This window comes from Bombus bifarius, unplaced genomic scaffold (assembly GCF_011952205.1).
Source record: "Bombus bifarius isolate JDL3187 unplaced genomic scaffold, Bbif_JDL3187 scf7180000007977, whole genome shotgun sequence".
Classification (NCBI taxonomy): domain Eukaryota; kingdom Metazoa; phylum Arthropoda; class Insecta; order Hymenoptera; family Apidae; genus Bombus; species Bombus bifarius.
Window position 1 is genome coordinate 3,670,436 of NW_022884362.1, and position 21,713 is coordinate 3,692,148.

General features: G+C 32.9%; 1 protein-coding gene across 28 annotated transcripts in view; it reads left to right on the forward strand.

Moving 5' to 3' along the window:
• The window catches only part of LOC117204252 (ankyrin-3-like), a 91,757-nt gene that overhangs the window by 18,075 nt on the left and 51,969 nt on the right, over positions 1 to 21,713 (forward strand). For 27 of the 28 annotated variants that reach the window (XR_004487039.1, XR_004487040.1, XR_004487041.1 and 24 more), the window contains 16 exons: positions 11,007 to 11,108; positions 11,700 to 11,832; positions 12,571 to 12,734; positions 13,271 to 13,426; positions 13,563 to 13,691; positions 14,142 to 14,339; positions 14,424 to 14,720; positions 14,940 to 15,137; positions 15,328 to 15,474; positions 15,564 to 15,713; positions 15,836 to 15,976; positions 16,063 to 16,218; positions 16,293 to 16,391; positions 16,744 to 16,941; positions 17,019 to 17,202; positions 19,412 to 19,516. Coding sequence is in view for 11 of the 28 variants with exons in the window: in XM_033441471.1 (XP_033297362.1) it covers positions 11,007 to 11,108; positions 11,700 to 11,832; positions 12,571 to 12,734; positions 13,271 to 13,426; positions 13,563 to 13,691; positions 14,142 to 14,339; positions 14,424 to 14,720; positions 14,940 to 15,137; positions 15,328 to 15,474; positions 15,564 to 15,713; positions 15,836 to 15,976; positions 16,063 to 16,218; positions 16,293 to 16,391; positions 16,744 to 16,941; positions 17,019 to 17,202; positions 19,412 to 19,516 (2,557 nt within the window). In the remaining 17 variants the exon portion in view is untranslated. The remainder of the gene's footprint in view (positions 1 to 11,006; positions 11,109 to 11,699; positions 11,833 to 12,570; positions 12,735 to 13,270; positions 13,427 to 13,562; positions 13,692 to 14,141; positions 14,340 to 14,423; positions 14,721 to 14,939; positions 15,138 to 15,327; positions 15,475 to 15,563; positions 15,714 to 15,835; positions 15,977 to 16,062; positions 16,219 to 16,292; positions 16,392 to 16,743; positions 16,942 to 17,018; positions 17,203 to 19,411; positions 19,517 to 21,713) is intronic. The other variant, XR_004487048.1, reaches the window with a different exon arrangement.

Genomic DNA, 21,713 nt, shown 5'->3' on the forward strand with positions numbered 1-21,713 from the left:
AATGTTCACATAAGGTTAACTGCTAATGCGAGATTAAAAAGATGTATTCGTGGATATGAGTTGTTCAAGAAAACATATTCTAACTGTACATGAAATTTTCCTATACACTTCAATGTAAAATATCTTTTCAATGATTGTATATTGCAATATATTATAATTTTTCTTCTCTCATTCGATTTATGAAACTTTTAACAATTTCTAATGCTTCCTATTACTCATAAACTACTGAATTTTTAAATCGAGTAGTATTTTGATTTCCAATATATTAAAACTCTCCTACTTCCACGATTTATTCTCGGTATAAAAGTTTTAACAATTTTTAAAAACAGAACGGCCAAGTGCGTCGTCGGATATTTGTAGTAGATATCAGACAATTTGCATTCAATGAAGAAATGTAGTGCTGTCATAAATCTCTTCGAACACAGACGAGTAAAAGAATAACAGCTTTTGTGCACCATGTAAACCAATAATCTTACATTTACCGAGGTTAAATATCTTGGTTCCATTTTCTATTTATAGAGTGTTGTTAGTAGTACGTAATCGGGCTCACGTGGATATGAAGGAACATGCCTTTTAAATCTCATTGAAAGGCATGACTCGAGAATCAGCTTTTTCAGTAAATCGGCCACGTTCGTACACACATTGAATATAATACCGTCGTCATGGCTTGACTTGGCCGAACGAAGTCGAGGCGAAATCATCGTAAAAACCTGTAATATCGAGGCAGTCAGCACCTGATGATCTCACGCTTACGACGCGAGACATGATGTCATTTGTCGTCTCTAATGTACTGCGATTATGCAAGAGGTGCTCATGCATGATACCACCGCTGGAAACACGCGCTGGTAGGGGATTTGATTCTGAAAGCGAAACTACGTTTGAATTAATTTGATAGACACTTGCTTAGTTGTTATCGTTTAACGTACCTTCTCGTTCATCGTCTGCATAGTTTCGCTTAAAGACGTAAATTGTTTACTTTCGTAAACAGCTAAAAAGTTTCCTTCTTGTCGTTGCGTAGTTTTTTCCGCGACTTTGTAGCAACTTCGGGGAATAAACTTAGCTATGTTTAGAAAAATACACAGGTAGAAATGTTGATAATGGGTTAATTAAATAAGGAAAATATGTGGCTTTTGTTATCTTTATTTATCGTTATGTTAAATAGGAATTATATACGGTATTAGGTATACTGAAGTAAAACCTCTTTCTCTCTCTCTCTCTCTCTCTCTCTTTCTCTCTATACATATATATATACTGTAATTATTTTTAGCAAAACATTTCATGAACTTTCGGAAATAACTTTTTACCATATTGGATCTGTTACGAAATACATACACTCTAGTGAATTACCGAGATTTTTGTATTTTCAAGTGCTTTGATCATATCGTCAATTAAATTCGAAAGCGGTAGCTAAATTACATAAATAAATGTATTAATATTTATATTTTTGAGTACTATTATCGTTTCTTATGCACTTAATTATAAATGGAAATTTATGCGCATACATTTTGAGGCATAACTGAACAAGCAAAAATTTTTATTAATTTATATCGATTATCGATATAATTTAACGAATATTTAATAAATAAAATTCTGGTTACACAATTTATTTCGCGGATATACCTAGAATACCTTAGGTATCTATACAGCTCCTCTTTACAGGTTTCTCCTATTCTTCTAGAAGAAACAATATTGCGAGTTTTGCAACTCGCCAGCTTTTCAGAATAAATATTAGCAAACGAAAAATTTGCGCAGCGATACTGAAATATGAACAAAGGTATACCAATTGTTGTATTATCACTCCTCGCGATTAGACGCTAAAAATAGCTGAAAGTTTAACATTTTATACGTAACGATCTCACCTTGGATTTAATCTACCTATACGAATTAAGTATTTATCATAAAACCCGCATGTCGTATTCAAATTATATTTCGCGTATACGTTCGTTCCCAATGTTTGCACGTATTCAGTCGAAACATACCGGGTAATATTCATTGATAAACGACGACACCGCGAGTTGAGATCATCGTGAAAGATATTGTTTAGCTAGAGGGTTGGACGTATCCGTGGGAAGTTCTTCCCTGTAAAACTCGCGGGAACCTTGTCTTAAGAGGATTCTCAGCTACACTGATAAATTTAATTAAAGCCACGAAGAAAAGGGGGAGCCTTCTTCGGTTTGGATTGTCGGCGAAAAAAAGACGCGAAAATGATGCAGTTTGTACGCGAAACGAGCATGTTTTGCGGTCGTGATTCGAACGATACCTTGGTGTTATTTTTAACCATTATGCCCAGCATCGTGGCGTGTAGTAGGTTGAGGTCTCGGTTAAGTGTATGTCGGTCCTGTTCTCTGTCAAAAGTTCGAGGAACGATTTGATTAACGAAAACATATTTCACGGATCCTGATATAAATAAAACGCTCAAAGAGTATGGAGAATGGGTAACTCATATATTCGTGCCGCCTTTTCCCAACAATATTCCAACTTTTATTGCGTAGCTGTAACATGTACAACTCGCTTTGACGATTTCATTTCGAAGTATTTTTTTATTAGTTGCGAGCGTGTAATGCATTTTTAAGCGAGGTATTTTTAAATTGGATTTGTATTGTACGTAGATATATTTTATCGTGGAAACTTACAATTGCCTTTAATATAATTTTGTGTTTGCCCGATAGTACCAAGATTACGATTAATCATTATTATATGTGTGTATATATAAATGCACAAGTTTTTAAATATATCGAAATATTCATGTCTGAATTATTTTTTCTAAATAGAACGAATATTCTTTTTATTTGGTTTTGCGTCGATACATTTTCTATTGATACATTTTTGATAGCAAATATGGATATCATACTATCAAACAAGGTCTATGAATTTTTAATGCTTGATAGGAACTATTATAGGAAATATACTATAATTTGTAATCGTTAGTGTTAGTGCTTTTTACTAAATAGATTTAGCTGCTATTTGAACAAAGTGTCTATTAATTAAGGCACGATTGCTCTTGGATCAAGATAAGCAAGTAAATTAGAATACTTCGTGACATTGGCGATACTTCGTTCCCACGGAAGGTATAAAAAAACACGGTATTTTAGTAATGATACCTTGATTACACGCATACCGGCTCAATAGGATGCTCTTTAATGCCTACTTCTTCCTCCTACGTTTATACTTGCGACTTCGTACTACTATTATCAGTGTCGCCGACATTTCATTGTTACTACTACTACTACTATCAACATTACTGATTATACTACTACCAGTGGCAACGGCTAATTATTTATTTCATGAAATAATTATCAGAGGGAATACTCAGCTCGCCGAAATAATATGGTCGTAATATATAGAATAATTAATTGCCTTTTAATATTTACAACTTTAATGGTTACTCAATCATCGTGTGCAATTTGTGTATCGCCATATAAATGATATGTTATTGAGTTTTATTAAATATGTTTGAGAATTTATAGAGTAACTTATAAATATGATACTTATTTTTATAAAATGGATTCTGTATCGCGCATTAAGGTTCTTTAATTTTCTATTAATTTTTAAAATAAAATTATTATAAGTTGACTCTTCTGTGGCACAAAATTACAGCAAAATAATTTTTTAAATCCACATCGTTAATGTTAATAATGTTAAACACGATTATTGTAAGTGTCTCGTCCTCGCAAATATAGTAGAGGCAAACGCAGAAAGTAAATGGAAGTGGCAATGCTCTACATACAATTGTATTTAAGAAATAATAAAAGTACGACAGATTATGAACGCGCTTTCAAACAACACCTATGTACCGCTATAATAGCTTTTGAATTTGTTCACACGTCTTAATATAAATTTCAAATATAGACATAGTCGTGCTAAAACTGATTTCTCTGCTACAAATTTCTAATACTACAAATAATCAACTGTTATAATACTTCTTGAGCGATTCTTACATGACATATTCGATTTAAGCACATAAATAAACGACAGTGAAACACTTCGGTAAATGTGAAATCTTATGAATTCCAAAAGAGTGGAACACGTCAGGCATAAAATTACCACCGGTTGCAACTATATCCATCAACAAACAATTCGGTATTTCCGTCGATTTCATCATTCCGATTTTATTATAGACATAGACACTTCACGTTTCACGGGATAATAGGTATTGTCGAGGACAACAGGTCCCTTCTACATTAATGCATTGATTCGAACACGAGTGTGCAGTAAGCTCGTGAGAACACGCTTCGAAGTTTATGTTATTTCTATTTCTTCTTTCTCGCATTCTTGTCCTTGCCGACTTTTGCATGCTCCGTTTCTTCCGTTCCTTATTATCCTGACGCTATCATCTGTTACTTCTTTACGCAGTCGATGAACCCGTCCTCCTTTTTCCATTGTCGTATCCTTAATTACCGTCCTTCGTGCTGGTTTCTGCACAGCTTAATTTTCCCGGGCTCCATCGACGTGGGCTAAAATCTCTCCCGTCGTTGGGTCGTTGTTCCCCGTTGATAGAAACGAGAGTAGCCGGTGGATCCCTTCCTGTTGTCGACTCGAAAAAGCGAGACTCTGTTACTTTCACGATTTTTGTATCGTCGGGTTTCTAGTTTAGCTGCTGGTAAGGTATTTCGTTATTGGAAAGCAGAGAAAGAGATTTATTTTTCAGCGGGATAAAAAATTGGTACGTTTACGTGCATTGTCTGCGACTTGGACTGAAAGTAGAACGATGAAACAAATGGATCGATTAGTACTAGAAATACACGTGTACCATGATCTAAATTTCTTTTTCTATGAGATTCGTTTCCTATTATTTGCACGTTAACAAGCGCAGAAGTTTGATCCAATGTTCGATCTTCGATTTGCCTTGTTCGAGATTGTGTTTTCAACGATTCAACGTTTTTGTTAAATACTCTCGAAATTGATAGACGTTGAAGCTAGTACCGCTAATATAGAAAGATATACTTGTGACAATTGGAGAGTTTCCTACAATTAATTATGGTGTAACGCGTATAAACGGATAAAAATGATTCTGTAGCAAGCTATCATATTAATAATATCTCGGTATATAATTGATAAATTCACAGTAAAAGAGTTAAGAGAATGCTGTTTATATAACACAATAACTAGACTGCGTATGTTTACGCAGATTCATGATTTTACGAATATTTTTATATATTTAAATCTCACACAACCTCATGAACATTCGCAGTTTAGTAAACACGACTTAGATTTATGGAAAATTCGAAAGTACAAACGTGCACAGGATGGATACAACCCGTAAAAATATATAAAATATTCAGAATAGATTATACTCGTTATAACATTTAATAGATAATTTAAATACATAGAATTTTCAATAACTGTATAATTTATATAATGTTATATACGCTCATACATGTTAAACGGTAAAGTCACGCGTATAAGTAATTGTCTAATTACCAGACACGGTGCGTCAATTGAGATTATGGAGCAGGTTGTATTCTAAGCTAATCTGTTTGTAATATTCGGAGACATCCGCGCATACTTTAGCATCTAATCTGTTAATAATACATATACATATACATACGTATACATATGTACTGACTTAAATGTCTAAAGAAACCCAGTGGCTAATAATAGATGATGAAGTCAGGGTCGCGAATATGCAATATGAACCGGCTCTGTGATTATTCGGCGTCAACCTGTATTTCCGGTTGTCTGGTCGCAATGTGAACCCGAAGCGGTCATTCGTACGCACTCTGTGTCTATAGGAGTGCGTTTGGTGCATGGCATAGCTATAGTTAGCTTGGTACGTAGCCAGAAATTGCAGGAAGACGCATAGCTATTACACTTGCTATCATTATACACTTCGAAACGTCGAAGTCTAACAGTGCAAGAATCTTGATTATGTTAACGTAAATGCGTAAATCACTGTGCGATATTGTTAAACTGTTTATATTTATGTCACTGTTATTACAACGGTGCTTAGCGCGATCTCTCTATATGTTATTATCGTTTCTCAGCCGTTCAATTTCGTAGTTAAGCAGATAACATAAGCTATAACTTATAACTTTAAGTTTTTACCATAACACGCTTCCCTAATATTAAAAAAAAAGAGAAAAATTAAGTTTTTCGTAATAACAAATTCAAAGGTTCATCTTACGAAAGATAACAATAAACCGGCTTATATCGCCGTAATTCTCGATTATTTATTTAATTCATTATAACGAGTTGGACTAATTCGAGTTATGTCAATAATTCTTCGCAAGATTTTTTTATTCTGCGTCATATATGTATTCGTATAAGCGCGACAGAAATAAAAAGTCAGACATTAATACCTCCGTGTCTGTAACTTTGTTCGAAACTAAAGCATTGAAACTCTCCCGCGTATAGAAACTTCTCCATGAGTTGTTATTTAAAAAAACCAGTTCTCAACAAACTTATCAATACTCTCTAGCTATTAGCTTTTGTTAAAATTTCTATCAGTATAAGTAACTGTTTTGTATAAAAGTAACACCGTATTCTATAAATTAGTTTTGCTTTTAACCTTCGATATTGGTGTATAAGAGTAACATAAATTGTACCGAACTTGATAATGTAGCTTAAACGACGCTATTCGTTTTCAATGCGTAGTGTTCTTTCGTCTTCCCTTAAGGGATTGTAGAAGCCCTTAAAGCGTCCCAAGCCAGACAATGACCGAGGCTATCTATTCACCTGGGTGTAAGTCATTAGTTGCCATAGCTTTCTTACCAGCTACTTCCTGTGCCTTAACATGCAAAAGTTGACATAGGTTTGGTCAATTTTGTTCCGTATACATACATATATAGATATCCTAAATCGTGCATAACAATACGGTAAAAATTGCTATAATTTTTGTAGATAGAGTACAAATGTAAGAAGAAATTAAAACAGATAATGGTTTTAATTAAACAGTAGAAATATTTATTTAAGTATAATACGTGTCTATACAATAGGATCAATTGTATTAATCCTTCGTAGTACTCTTAGTTTAATTTTTTTCATATCGTAGATCCTAAAAAATTTTGAAAAAATTCAGTTACTTTATTATTGATACCTTGACTTCTTTATCTAATAGGTTTTCAAGTTAATAGTTACAAGCTATTTATTATAATAATCGAAATTTGAGTGACGATATTCATATATTGTTGTTATAGTACACAGAATAAACAGAAGAATCGAGATAGAAAGAGGTAGAAAGATAAGATAGTATCATACAACAGAAGCTATATGAGCAATTGAATTTTATGTGAAATAATTAGCTTTCAAGTTAATTTACGGAGCACCTTGTTTATCATTGTCTGAGATTCTTTAGAGAAATATGTCTTAATTAACTTTTTAAACCAACTGGCTGGAAAATTCATTAAATATTGATTTCAAATATAACTTCTATCCTTGTTGCTTTCAGAAATTTTTTGTATACATATATGTTAAATAATATGTTGTATTTGACGTCTTCTTTTCACTGTTATTTTCAAAGCAAGCTATGTGGACAATGCACTTCTTCTTGTGCAAACGAAGGTATCCAATCAACGTGGACCTTTTAAGGAAAACTATGTCGAGTCAGTTGCATACACCTGTAAATAGAAACCAACCCTTGTAGTCGTGATAGTTGATTTAAAAAAGGAAAGTAAACTGACAACCGGTACTGTGTATTTCAAGATTAAAAGAAAGTCTTTTTAATATTCATCAGATATTAAATCGTTATTTGTAGCATTTGTAATACTTACATATCATGAATATGAATAATATAAAATACGTTCAATAACAATTACTCTCTGATGTTATGCTCGGATTTAAATACAGATGATTCTAGTCCTTTATATCGCTGTGATCGATTAAATTGCATTACATAGATACCTGTATCAGTCACATGTTCAAAGCTAATTTATATGAGATGAGATCTCGATACAGATGAAATTACGGTATTCTCTCATTACAAGTGAAATATACTTTTATACAATCTTCCTGAGCATAAAAGTTTTAATAGTCTTTCTTGTAAATATTTAAACCATATGGCTATAATATTTATCATGAATCTATTCTACTCGGGTAGAATTTAATCATCTTCAACGTGAGTCGCAACCCCTAAGGTACTACAAAGTGTTTTCTAGGAGTCATAAAGTATTCCTTCGTGGGTTGCCGCTGTTATCTACATTTACATTTATTTTACACATCTTATAACAGGATGACATTTCATATCAGATATTATCCTAATTATATCTCGAATATTTATACAAATTTATATTTTTATGGACGCAATTAAAGAAATAGAGCGTCAATAGAAATTCGTTTTATCTATTAAAAATTGTAATGGATACTATGAATATTTTATGTATCTTTCTACATTGTATGCATCCTGTGCGGTTTTGCATGTTTAAATTTCGCATAGATGCATAAAAATCCGCACTTTCATCATTAAATTACGATAAATTTTAATATCTACTCACTGCGGTATGTCTGCGTTGCAATATTTAATCAATACTTTTAATACTGTTTTTTGGTAAACTAAAGAATACCATTTAAACTTATATTCTATTAAAAATATCTTTTTGTGTAAATTTGAGGGGATTATTTGACAATTGTAAAACGGGGTCACACACGACTTGGAAATGGTTGGGAAACGTTGAACTACATTAATAATTTACCGACACGTTTGGATAACGAGCGCCAATTTAAGAATTACGCGAGTCTACGATGAACGTTTCCACGGCAAAGCAAAGAGTAATGAGTGCAGTGACCGGCGTTCGTCTCGGACCTTCGTCGTTGTACCATGGAAGATGCAGCATACCTTGAAAAAAAAAAAGAAATGGGATGGGGCAGGTAGTTTAAGACAGTGAAAGAAGACGGGAGAGACAGACATAGAAGGGACTATCCACGTGTCGGAGTAACGGTTCGCTGAATTATTTAAAGCATGACGGAGGACTTTGCAAGCGCAGGAGGTTCTTTACACCCGACTTGCATACAAGATACCGGTTGATTTAAGTACACTGTAGATCTGTCACGAGATATGAGTACATATGCATATCGAGAAATTACATGCATTCGTAATGCAATTTAAATGTCCTCGAATATTTGACCACTTTGCATACAGGCCCGAATTACCAAGTTTATGAACAAATTCCAAGATATTCGGGCTTAAAGATTAACTTAAATCAAGGCGTTTCTCCATATTCGATGCATTAAAATATAAATATTTTATTCTTTTGATGGAATTTTGTATTTTGTCTTGATAGTGCGAATCTTTTTTTTTAGAAAATCTGAGACAATTTTAGATCATAGAAAATCAATGAATAAAAATATAGGACGTGTAAATACCAAAATGAAGATAATAATGTACAAACACTTTATACATACGTTGCTTATGCGTTACGTATTATTGAGTAAGAAAAATAATAACAAAATATTGTGTTATAGATATTTTAAATAATACTTTAATTGAAATTTGTAGAATATATTCGAGTAAGATAAACAGTATAATGTCTTATTATAAATTTCTTTTAACATTATCAACACAGTCTTTTTTTAATGTTAACTTAAATTAATTCGACGTTAAATTTGTAACATTTAAATCGTTTATATAATTCTATTGATTAATTTTGGCCGTTGATCCTGAAGTTATAAGTAACAACGGTAGCTATGTCTCTGCGTTCGTAAATTAAAGACTGTCTGAAAATTTACTCGTCACATTTATTTAAATGCATGAAGAAATACGCTGGAGACAGCTGAATCTGAAAAAAATCCTTGTCTCGCGTTCCCTTGAACTGCAACAATATCCCTAGCCAGACGTATTTATTCTGCCGGTTGGTGCGTAGGCCGAAGAAGAAGCGATATATTGCAACTTATAAAACCAGTTGCAAGTCGTGAGTCGTGAACGAGGCGCGCTCGTCCCCGACGAAGAATCAAATGGGCCAAGCATGACGATGGGAAGAGAAAGAAAGATTGAACGAAAAATAGGGTGAAGGCGAACGCAGTAAAAAGAGGGAAAAGGAGACAGTTGTCGTATCTCGTTCGCGCAGACAGCACGGCGCGGACACCCCACGTTCTACATTAATTACTTATCCGCAATATGATTCGGGATAAACGGCGTAATATGGCGCACCTACTTTGTCAGCCTCTTACTAATTACGATAAGTTGAAACGCGTATGGATTTAATAGATTAATAGCGACTATATGGTATTTGCTATTACTATATTTCCTTCCTTTTTTCTATGAATCAAATTTCATCACTTTAGAAGTAATTTTCCTAAACTTGGTGAAATATTTGATCAATGTGTTTCATAGAAGGTTTCCCATTTTTAATTAGTAGTAATATTTTTAAGAATATAATTAAAAAAGAAGGGATTCAATTAAAAATTTGTTTCGTTTACTGTATAAGTATTGAAACGAATATTTTACTTTAAATATTTTATATAGTTTCGCATGAGCGGTGGCTACTAAAAGTATTTGCATGTACTACATACTTTCATCTTTTAATAAAACGACTTTTTATCAGGTTTTACATTCCATTCACTTATTCGTTCTAATATGGCTACGTTGGATTATTCCGTTAGCAGTTGTATCCGATGATACTTAACCATTAGGAATGCTTTTTTGCGCAACTGTGAGAAAGAGTTTGTAGGTTATTCTATAATTTATAAAAAAGCAGGTTGCGTCTTGTAAAAGATTTGAGGACGCTATTTCACCTATTTCAGCTATATATGAAAAATGATATCTAGTTGGCCAATTATCTGTTCAGCGATACGTTAAGAGATCTGTGACAAGTGTCCACTTACATTCATGTACTTTTTGCTCGGTTGAGCATATCTGATTGGTGTAGGACAAAACAACCGCAAAGAAGAACGTGACGAATGATTAAACACGCGCGTAATACTTGACCGCGAAAGAAAGTATCCAAACAATCCAAGCAGAGTTACGTTATTAATTATTCAGTAGTCGGCGTGTTCGTACTCCAACGTATTCCTTGCTATTTTACTCACGATGCAGTTTTTTATTACTACAACGTTTTCTTCTTTTGGTATTTCAGAGCGACCCTAGTACGGCATTTCTTCGTGCGGCTCGCGCAGGGCAGCTGGAAAAGGTTTTGGAGTACTTGGAATCGGGAGTGGACATTAATGCTTCAAATGCTGTAAGCACAGTTTCCCCTTATTATTTTACGTGATTCTCTGATTTATGAAAATCGCCAAATACCGATAAAATATTGCCAATACCGCGGTCCCCGGATTTTTCATTTTTTTTTTGCCTCAGTTTCAACCGAAGAAAAGACTTTTAATCCATAGAAAGTATCACGGATGAAATATTATCGCTCCATGACAATACTGTCGTCATTTGTAAACTTTGCAAACGATAACTTTTCTGTTTCTTATTTAACATTGAATAATAATAAAACATTTGCGAAAATAATAAAAAACAAAGCATTTATGTACAATAATAAAACATTTCTTTGACTCTATTGATATTTAGTAAATGAAAAAATATATTTATATCGGTGTGCATTCATGATAACGTAAACCTAATTGATCTCCTTTAACGATAGCTTTTACGGATTAATATTTTATGAAAATATTTAGCATATAGCATATTTTTCTGAAATTCAAAACGAAACTTTTAACTCTAGAAGCATATAATTTGGTGGAAAGGAGGATTTTTATTGTTGGAAGATAGATTTAATATAGAGAACTTAATGGGCTGAAAATGTACGAGGATCTATTAATTACAGAATGGCTTAAACGCTTTACATCTGGCAGCTAAAGATGGACATTTGGAAATTGTCCGAGAACTTCTTAACCGTGGAGCAGTGGTCGATGCTGCTACCAAAAAGGGAAATACGGCATTACATATCGCTTCTCTTGGTAAGTAGAAGCATTACCATTCTTATCATTTACGTATTTTTTAAGGCCGAAGGAGTTATTGCAATCGAATATATGTTTCCAGTTATTTAACACTTTCACTATTGGTTTCTTTAGTGTAACACTAGTTTTCCAGTATAACTTTATAGCATAAATTTAATTGCTTAGTATTCAGCGCATATTCTATCTTCGACTATTACTTATGGCAAATATATAGTCTGTTTCTATATGTAGATAGTAAAATAAGTCCAATTTTTTAAATTTTTATGTTACCTGATGGCTAAAACAGGTTTACTGCAATATGACATAATTGAAAAAGAGAAAAACCGGTTAAGTTCAAAGATATAAGCCTTTCGAAAGCACGTCGAAGAATTCAAAGATATCATTCGTTCGTATAATTATAATAATATTATAATAATCAACATATTTAAGATGGTATAATTTTTTTTACTAAAGATACATATTCAATACCAAAATCAATAAGGCAATTTTGTTGTAAAGTAAGATCGGCTAACAGCACGATATTTTATTTTGCAAATAAAATTGCTACAAAAAGCGAAAATTGTGACTTATCAATGATCATTAATATTAGTACAAATATTCTAAAATTGGTAAATACGTATTTTTCTCTTTTCTAGTTACAAAGTGTTCCAAGCTTTTCTTTTTTGTAAAAAGTAGTGTATTCAACATAATATACGTGGGATGAGCATTCCGAGTTGAAATTAATATCTCTTTACATAGCTGGACAGGAGGAGGTGGTACAATTGCTGGTACAACGAGGTGCTTCTGTGAATGCACAATCGCAAAATGGGTTCACACCACTGTATATGGCCGCACAGGAAAATCATGATTCTGTAGTCAAGTTCCTTCTGAGTAAAGGTGCCAATCAAACATTGGCTACTGAGGTACGTAAACAAGCTTGATTTCGTTAATTAAACATTTAATGAATTGAGATTTGCTTCTATTACTAGACTGTAGATCTTTATGCATTTATGAAAAATTCAAATATACAAAAATGAAGGGAATGTGCAAGAAAAAGTATTTCCATTTGTTTTACATATTTTTCACGTTTTTCTTTTCCTTACAATATTTGCCATACTTTACAATATTTCTTTTCCTTCTATTTCTTAACCAACCACTTTCATCTCCTTTGCTATTTTTCTCGGATAGCTTTACATATTCGCATAATTCAGTTGCACTGTAGGATTATCCTTTAACGTCTCAACTATTTTCTTCTTCGGATATGACTTCCCATTATATTATTACAATAAAACATAAATTTGTATTTTAATTCTGCTGATACGTCACAGTATCACAATATATTCTAATATATTATATATGTACATATTTAAGAAATTTTGTATCGTATTTAATGGAATGTAAAAATTATGTAGTAGTTAGTACGTATAAGATGAATCTAATATACTTTTTGTGTTCATAGGATGGCTTCACCCCATTAGCAGTAGCGATGCAACAGGGTCACGATAAGGTAGTAGCAGTTCTGCTGGAAAATGACACTCGTGGTAAAGTTCGATTGCCTGCCCTCCACATTGCTGCCAAGAAAGACGATTGCAAAGCAGCTGCCCTACTTTTACAAGTATGTTGCAATAGTTTGTCGTTGAAGCCCTATATCCCTATATATATATATATATATATTCAATCTGATGTGATCGGTATGCGAAAAGAAATCGATTCAATGTCCATAAATTTATAATTCTTTATTTTTATTTCAGAACGATCACAATCCCGACGTAACATCGAAGAGCGGTTTTACACCGCTTCACATTGCTGCTCATTATGGTAACGATCGAATTGCCTCCTTGCTTTACGACAGAGGAGCAAACGTAAATTTTGCGGCGAAGGTGAGGAATTTCTAAGTAACTTGGACTGTAATTTTGTATACGATAAATCTAGACCGGATTACATAGTACGGCTTTGATGAGTAATTTGCGGATATGGCCACGTGATTGAGGATTGTGCGAAAGATATCAAATATTTATGTTAGAGTATCAATTACGAGTGAGATATGATTGTAAAAATATATATGGTATTTGCGATAATGGGTTCACGTATGGTAATTTAGCTGCACGTGATAGAAATATATGTGATATTGTTAACGGTGCGATATGGTTGAAAATATAAAAAAGTCGTTGTAGAAACGTGATAACGTTTTGCGAAAGTAATAGATGTAAATAAGGAAATATATGTACATATGCTTGTTTACCTATTTATAACTACGTCGTCCACTTGTCTAGTTCACTGTGTGTTTTGAATAATCGCTAAGTATATATAACTATCTTTCTATCTTGCAGCATAATATTACGCCGATGCACGTTGCAGCAAAATGGGGAAAAATAAAAATGGTGAATCTTCTGATGAGCAAGGGAGCAAATATCGAAGCGAAAACGAGAGATGGCCTTACGCCGCTTCACTGCGCCGCACGATCTGGTCATCACGAAGTTGTTGACATTTTAATCGAGAAAGGGGCACCAATTGGTTCAAAGACGAAGGTAAGCGTTTTCTTGAAGAGTACTTTTGGTACAAGGTAAGGGGTTTTCTGACTGAATTAGTTGCATCTTGTTTTCTGTTGACAGAATGGTCTTGCGCCGTTGCACATGGCTTCTCAAGGAGACCATGTTGACGCTGCGAGGATATTATTGTATCATCGAGCACCCGTGGATGAAGTGACGGTAGATTACTTGACGGCGCTACACGTGGCAGCTCATTGCGGACACGTACGAGTGGCTAAGCTTCTACTCGATAGAAATGCTGATCCAAACGCACGAGCTCTAAACGGCTTTACTCCACTCCATATTGCTTGCAAGAAGAACAGACTGAAGGTCGTTGAGCTCCTCTTAAAGCACAAAGCTAGCATCGAAGCCACTACAGAGGTATTATTTCCATTTCCATATCAGTTCAATAGTTTAACTTCTTTAGTTTAATACCTTACATCATAGGTATACATCATAGTTACTATAGTATCAATTATATTTGCCTCTAATTAGAAACGGAAATTATTAGAGACAATCGATACGTTATACCGATATAATAATAAAAGAAGATTATTATTATGATTTTTTTAGTAATAATAGATTCATTTTATTGCTTAGTCTGGATTGACGCCTCTACATGTAGCAAGCTTCATGGGGTGCATGAATATAGTGATTTATTTACTGCAACACGCAGCTAGTCCCGATATACCGACAGTAAGAGGCGAAACGCCTTTGCATTTAGCTGCCAGAGCGAATCAGACTGATATTATCAGGATACTTCTTAGAAATGGTGCCCAAGTTGACGCCAGAGCAAGGGTAAAGGAAAAGAATTCAGTATTAGTAAATTTTGATTTCAATATTCATGTTATAGTGACAAAAATATTAATTTTACGTCAATTTTCTTATTCCATTTTATAATTGTTTTCTTATTTGAATATTAGAAATTTGTAAATACTTAGTAAATTTAATTGCGTCATAGTAGATTTGAAAGATATAAATATTGCAGGAAGAACAAACTCCGCTTCATGTTGCTTCTCGATTGGGCAATGTTGATATCGTGATGTTATTACTTCAACACGGTGCCGATGTAGATGCTACTACAAAAGATTTATATACACCACTTCATATTGCTGCTAAAGAAGGTCAAGAAGAGGTAAAATTTTAAATATATGTATATCATATTTAATTATTTATCAATAATTATAACTAAGTTTAATTTATATACTTATTGTTCTATGACAGGTTGCATCCGTTTTGTTAGAAAACAGTGCATCGCTTACCGCGACGACCAAAAAGGGATTCACTCCTTTACATTTGGCAGCTAAGTATGGTAACATGAATGTAGCGAGATTATTGTTGCAGAAGAATGCACCAGTTGATGCTCAAGGAAAGGTTAGAACAGTTATAAAAGTTATTACCTCTATTGCCATCTATTTATTTCTTTAAATAAAATATCGTTATCAATGTTAAATATGATTTTTATGTCAAACACTAATTTCTTTGTTTAATCGTAGAATGGAGTGACTCCACTTCATGTGGCATCTCATTATGATCACCAAAATGTAGCATTACTTCTACTTGATAAGGGCGCATCACCTCACGCTATGGCTAAAAATGGCCATACACCATTACATATTGCTGCACGTAAGAATCAGGTAAATAACTTAAAAGATACGAGTAAATTAAATATTATAATATATCTTTTATAATAATGTAAACATAATTTTTGGGCTTGATGTAGATGGATATTGCAACTACTTTATTGGAATACGGAGCAAAAGCAAATGCAGAATCAAAAGCAGGATTTACGCCGCTACATTTGAGTGCACAAGAAGGCCACACCGATATGTCAACGCTGCTTATTGAGCACAAAGCAGATACAAATCACAAGGCAAAGGTAGTATAAATTTCGACAATTTATTATATTTATGACATCTGATTTCGTTGTTTAATAATTATTTCTCTCTCTAGAATGGTCTCATGCCGCTTCACTTGTGCGCACAAGAAGACAAAGTTAATGTTGCCTCTATTCTCGTTAAAAATGGTGCTCAAATTGATGCTAAAACAAAGGTATGATATATTATGGAAATTGCAATATTTTGTTTTGTTTAAAAATATTATTAATTAAATATGTGTATTACAAAAAAATAAGAAATATAAAAAACAAATTTTAGTACACACATTAGGTATAATTTGAGAAATGAATTCAATTTATACGTTTATATGAACTTTATTCCTTATTTCAATGTATATTGCCTTAAAGCTATATTCACGTATTTTGGTATATAATTTTATTTATGTTTGATCCACATTTAACAATTTTTTGCTTTAGAATAACGAAATATAATAATCTGAAAATTCTCATTATTGAAATTTTTTAAAAATGTTTTTTGATTAAGAAAGATGTTTGTTTGTGGTACAGGCTGGTTATACTCCGCTACACGTGGCAGCTCATTTTGGTCAAGCAGCGATGGTACGATTCCTTTTACGATCTGGAGCAGTTGTTGACAGTAGCACGAATGCTGGATATACTCCATTGCATCAAGCTGCCCAACAGGGTCATACGTTAGTGATTAATTTACTGCTGGAGGGTAAAGCAAAACCGAACACTACTACTAATGTATGTCAAGTTCATGAAAAACTTGTTTTAGTATTTTATTTAATTGTTCTAATTATATAACGTTCTGTCTCCTACAGAATGGACAAACAGCTTTAGATATTGCACAAAAACTTGGTTACATTAGCGTCATCGAGACACTGAAGGTAGTTACAGAAACCGTCATTACAACGACTCATACAGTTACTATTGAAGAAAAATACAGAGTACAAGCTCCTGAATCAATGCAAGAGACGTTTATGAGCGATAGCGAAGACGAAGGGGGTAAGTGTTTGTGTTTAATATTTCCTATTCTATAATATCTCAGATACTGTTCTAATGATAAATATATTTTGTGTAGTTTTGCAAAATTTATTAAATATCTAAATACGAACACAAAAAATATTGAAGTAACATTAACTAACAAACTACATCTTTAAATTGGCTAAATCAGCATATTTTTGTATTATATAACAATAAGATAAATTTTAATCTATCATTCTAATTTGTTTGTTTCCAATTTGATCTGCTATCATTTCCTAGAATATTATTTTACTAGAATATCGCATAGTAATTGATAATACAATAATCACTAGGTATTTGCTAATATGTTTGTAATATATGTAGGTCTGCTTCTGTAATCATGCTTTTTTATAGATGTGACAGCTTATATAGTGCGGTTTATATATAGCAAAATATTACATACATCCTTGTTTTAGTAATTATTGCACAACATATGTGCAAATTTATTGCATGGAACTATGCTTTTAAGCATTAAGTATTTACTTAAAATAATAGATATATAATTAATTAAACTGTTTTTATTAGGGAAAGATTATAATAATCTGTATATTATTTCACAAATCTGAAATTTTAGACCAGATTAACGTAAAGTGATTTATAATGATATACAAGAATAAGTTTCTTCTACTATTATATTTTTTTATACAATACGTTTGGTATATAACAATAACAAATTTTGTGGTATAACTTTATCGTGAACTTATATACATATTTCGATAGCATTTTATGGTAGATCTGTTCTTCCATATATATTATACTGGCTGTAAACTGCAGTTCATCATACATAATTAAAAAATAACTTGCACTAGGAGATATAAAATGTTAAAAAGATACACACACGCAGAGGACGTATTGAAATAGCACTTTTCGTTTTCGTTTAGTTACATTACAACAATAGTTTACTCTAGAAATGCATGTAATTATTTAATGCATGAAAGTATACAAATGTATGAACTTTAGCATGTACACTATGAATCCTGCAATAATTTTCCTTAATACAAATTAGCAAGATTCTATTTAGAGAGGAATCACAAATACACAACCATTTTAGATTAGTAAAGACATTGATAACCATATTACATATGTATTAGACATTTATAGATTGGATGATAAATATGTACCATTTATGATGAATTTTCTTTAATAGAAAAGAAAGAAATGTTTATAAGAAGTTATAATTATTGACTTTATATTTCTGAAATAAAGTCAGAGAGCTATATGGAAATATTATTTGCTTTTTCTGTTGCGTTTATGTTACATTCAGTTTCGCAAGAGCATGTATTTAGCATATGTTCACTGGGTTGTTGCTATCTTTGAAGAAAATATTTAACTTCCCTAAATAGAAGCGTAGTCTTTAGTCGTATAAATAAAGGTTAGTAATTAACTAAATACCTGTCGAGTATTTGTTATGGAATCTCATAGATTGTAAATATTTTCAATTCTAGTAAAATTTTCACGTTAATGTCGTATTTGCCTTACACAGGTAATACTATTTTTATTAGAATCCGTGAGTACCAATTTGGAATCTATTCTACGATAAAAGATTATTGTTCGGAAATAGTAGTATCATCATACATAGTCTATTATCGGCTAAATTATATTAAACAAAGCTATAGTTATCTGTGTAAGATTTAATATACATAGTAAGTAGTTAACAGCAACGTGCTTTAGACTAAATTCTCTTCCTTTTTAACAATTTATGTAAACTTAATCATAACAAACAATAGATTTAACAGGTTTGCTTGTTTGCTTAATTAAAATTTACAATTACATATCTCTTTTACACTAATAAACATGAAGTACAAATATAGAATAAAAATAGCTATTCGCTATTCTCTATCAAATTCTAATTAGAAATTATATCAAATTAATTTCAATCGTATTATTTCTTATTTAATATTCAATTAAATTTTTATTTTACTACATATAAAGAGAGTAGTAAAAACAATTTATATGCATTTTTTTTAAATAGCTGAAACGTTGAACGTTGAATGTCTTATCAAATACGTGAGTTAATAAAAGTTTTTGAAGTCGAAGCAAACGAACAAACTACGCTCGCGGTAGGTCTATCTTCTGCCACGTAAAGTCAGCTATTTAACAACCCAGTGATAGCGAAATTTAGAAACAGTGTTTATGGTGCGAAATTAGCGTTTTGATAAAAAATGACCTTACTCGACGGCGTACAATGTAGGTGGTGATGAAATCGGCATGGCAGCCATGAATGTGTACGGGCAGCCTCCACACGCGCAACACGTGTACCTTCCTTCTTACTACCGGGGCCAAATGACCTATACCTGTAAGTTGTCTGTACTCTGTTTCTGTCACTCTTTCACATATCACACGTGCGCGCAACATACTGTATTTATACATACATATATACATACATACATATATTAGCACATGGGTACGTAAATTAATCTCGAGTAGTACGCGCGCATTGGATCATTCATATTCTGTCGATTTCACTTACGTAATCGTAACAGTATTTTTTACTTTCATGCCAGCTATTAAATGGCCCATGCATTTACATTTTAAATATTCACTAATTCTTGGTCAAGTCTGCTTAATATTAAACTCTTGACTCTTTTTTTCTTACTTTCGTGTTGCAACAGTTACAAAATTTTCGATCTATCGCGATACCATTGATTTTTATGAACGAAAAAGGGCTGAACGAGAGATTCGCGTATTTTCCACTTTCAGTTCGTTCTATTGTAATTCTTCTTTTCTATTTTCACTCGTGGAAACATAAATACAGAGACATGCACAGACATATACCTATCCTTAAACCGTTATTTGTTCACACTCTGTTTCGTTTACCTTCCTTGTCGGTCCATTTCTCCTTTATAAAGTTGCAACCCTCCGTATCTTGGATACACCTGTAGTAGCCGTACAACCCTGTTAATGAGATTTATATTTTGAGTTTTAAATGTTATAATCGATTTTTGTTGTGCTGCAATAATTTTAAATGCTATCGAAATTCAATGATATTATGTACGTCGGGAATGTCAGTCGCGTTAACTCCAATAAATATTCGATTCGTATAGAAGATACGATGATACTTTCACTTTTACTAATTCAATGTTGTTTGATTATTAAATATTAATTGCAACTAATATATCTGGATATTATAAACGGGGGCAAGAAAGTTTTCAAGAAAACACGTCGAGTGAAATGTTATTTATTTTCCTAAATATCTATGTCCCCATCTATAACTTTGTATTACATTTGTCGCGGAATCCTCAGCAAATATACAGAAACTATTCTTGCTACTTGCAGTTCAGCAAGATCATTATCATCTATTCATTACTTGTCGCATCTAAATGTCTTACACGGACTCTACATATATTATAGCGTATACAAGCAAGAGTTTAATTCTGTCTCCACGGTGCATTAATGCCATCAATATTCAAGGCTTAATATCAACCAACTAGAATATAAAGAATTTATCGATGCAATATATTTATAACAACGTAATGGATCCATTCGTACGATACATTTAACATTATTCTAATTTATGAAAAAAAGGAGAAGAAAATTCTTCTTAAATTATTCAAGAGGAACTTCCAAACTCTGAAAAGTATTATAATTTTTCTTGAGATTATCGAAATGAAATTAATCACAATTTTAAATAAGTGAAGTTGAATTTAACGATGCCGCGTTAAAGTCGGTCATGCGTTCGCATTTTCGAATCTAAAATTCAGAAAACGGTACGTTAACGAAGTAGGGCGCGTTACTACTGTTAATGCAATTTGCATAATAACGAGTTGTGCGATCATTATGCCAGTCGACAGGAACAGAAGTAGGCTTGTATGGTCTGTTTTGACGTATCATCCACGTACCTATACGCATTCTGCTTCAGCTGTTATGCAACAGCCGGTGTGCATCTTGTACCATATTATTCGTGCAGTTAGTCGAACCCCTGTTAGCTGGCAAGTCGCCAAATACGATTCACGACCAAAATATCAGAATTTATATAACGAATTTGTTTCTTTTTTTTTTTTTTAAATCGGCGCGCAATTTGTTTTCGCGACGTTCGCGACGCGTGGAATGCAGGAAAGTGATCCAGAAATTCTGATTGCGATAGTTAGCGTTCACGTTACATCTTAAATGGGACAGTGCGTACTTCGCGAAGCACAGAGAACTTTATACGTTCATCGTTGTCTACACTAAGACTACGTTCGACTTGTTTGAAGAGCGATCATATGTCTTAAAATTTCTATCGCTAAAGAACTAGAAAATGGAAGCGTCATGCATCTCATGTCATTGAGAAAACTAAAGAAAAACCTCATCGCAAGATCTGTTTCTAGATGAATTATACATCAGATTCTCATTAACGTTCGCGAATATGCTTCACAGAAGATCAGTAGTCCTTAACCACAGCATCATGATCCTGTATTCACGTTACGCGATTGTTTCTGTTCGTACGATGTCTTGATAAAGCCCATTCAGTGCCAACAGTTGCATATGACCACGCTTCCTTAGCGTTCAAGAAA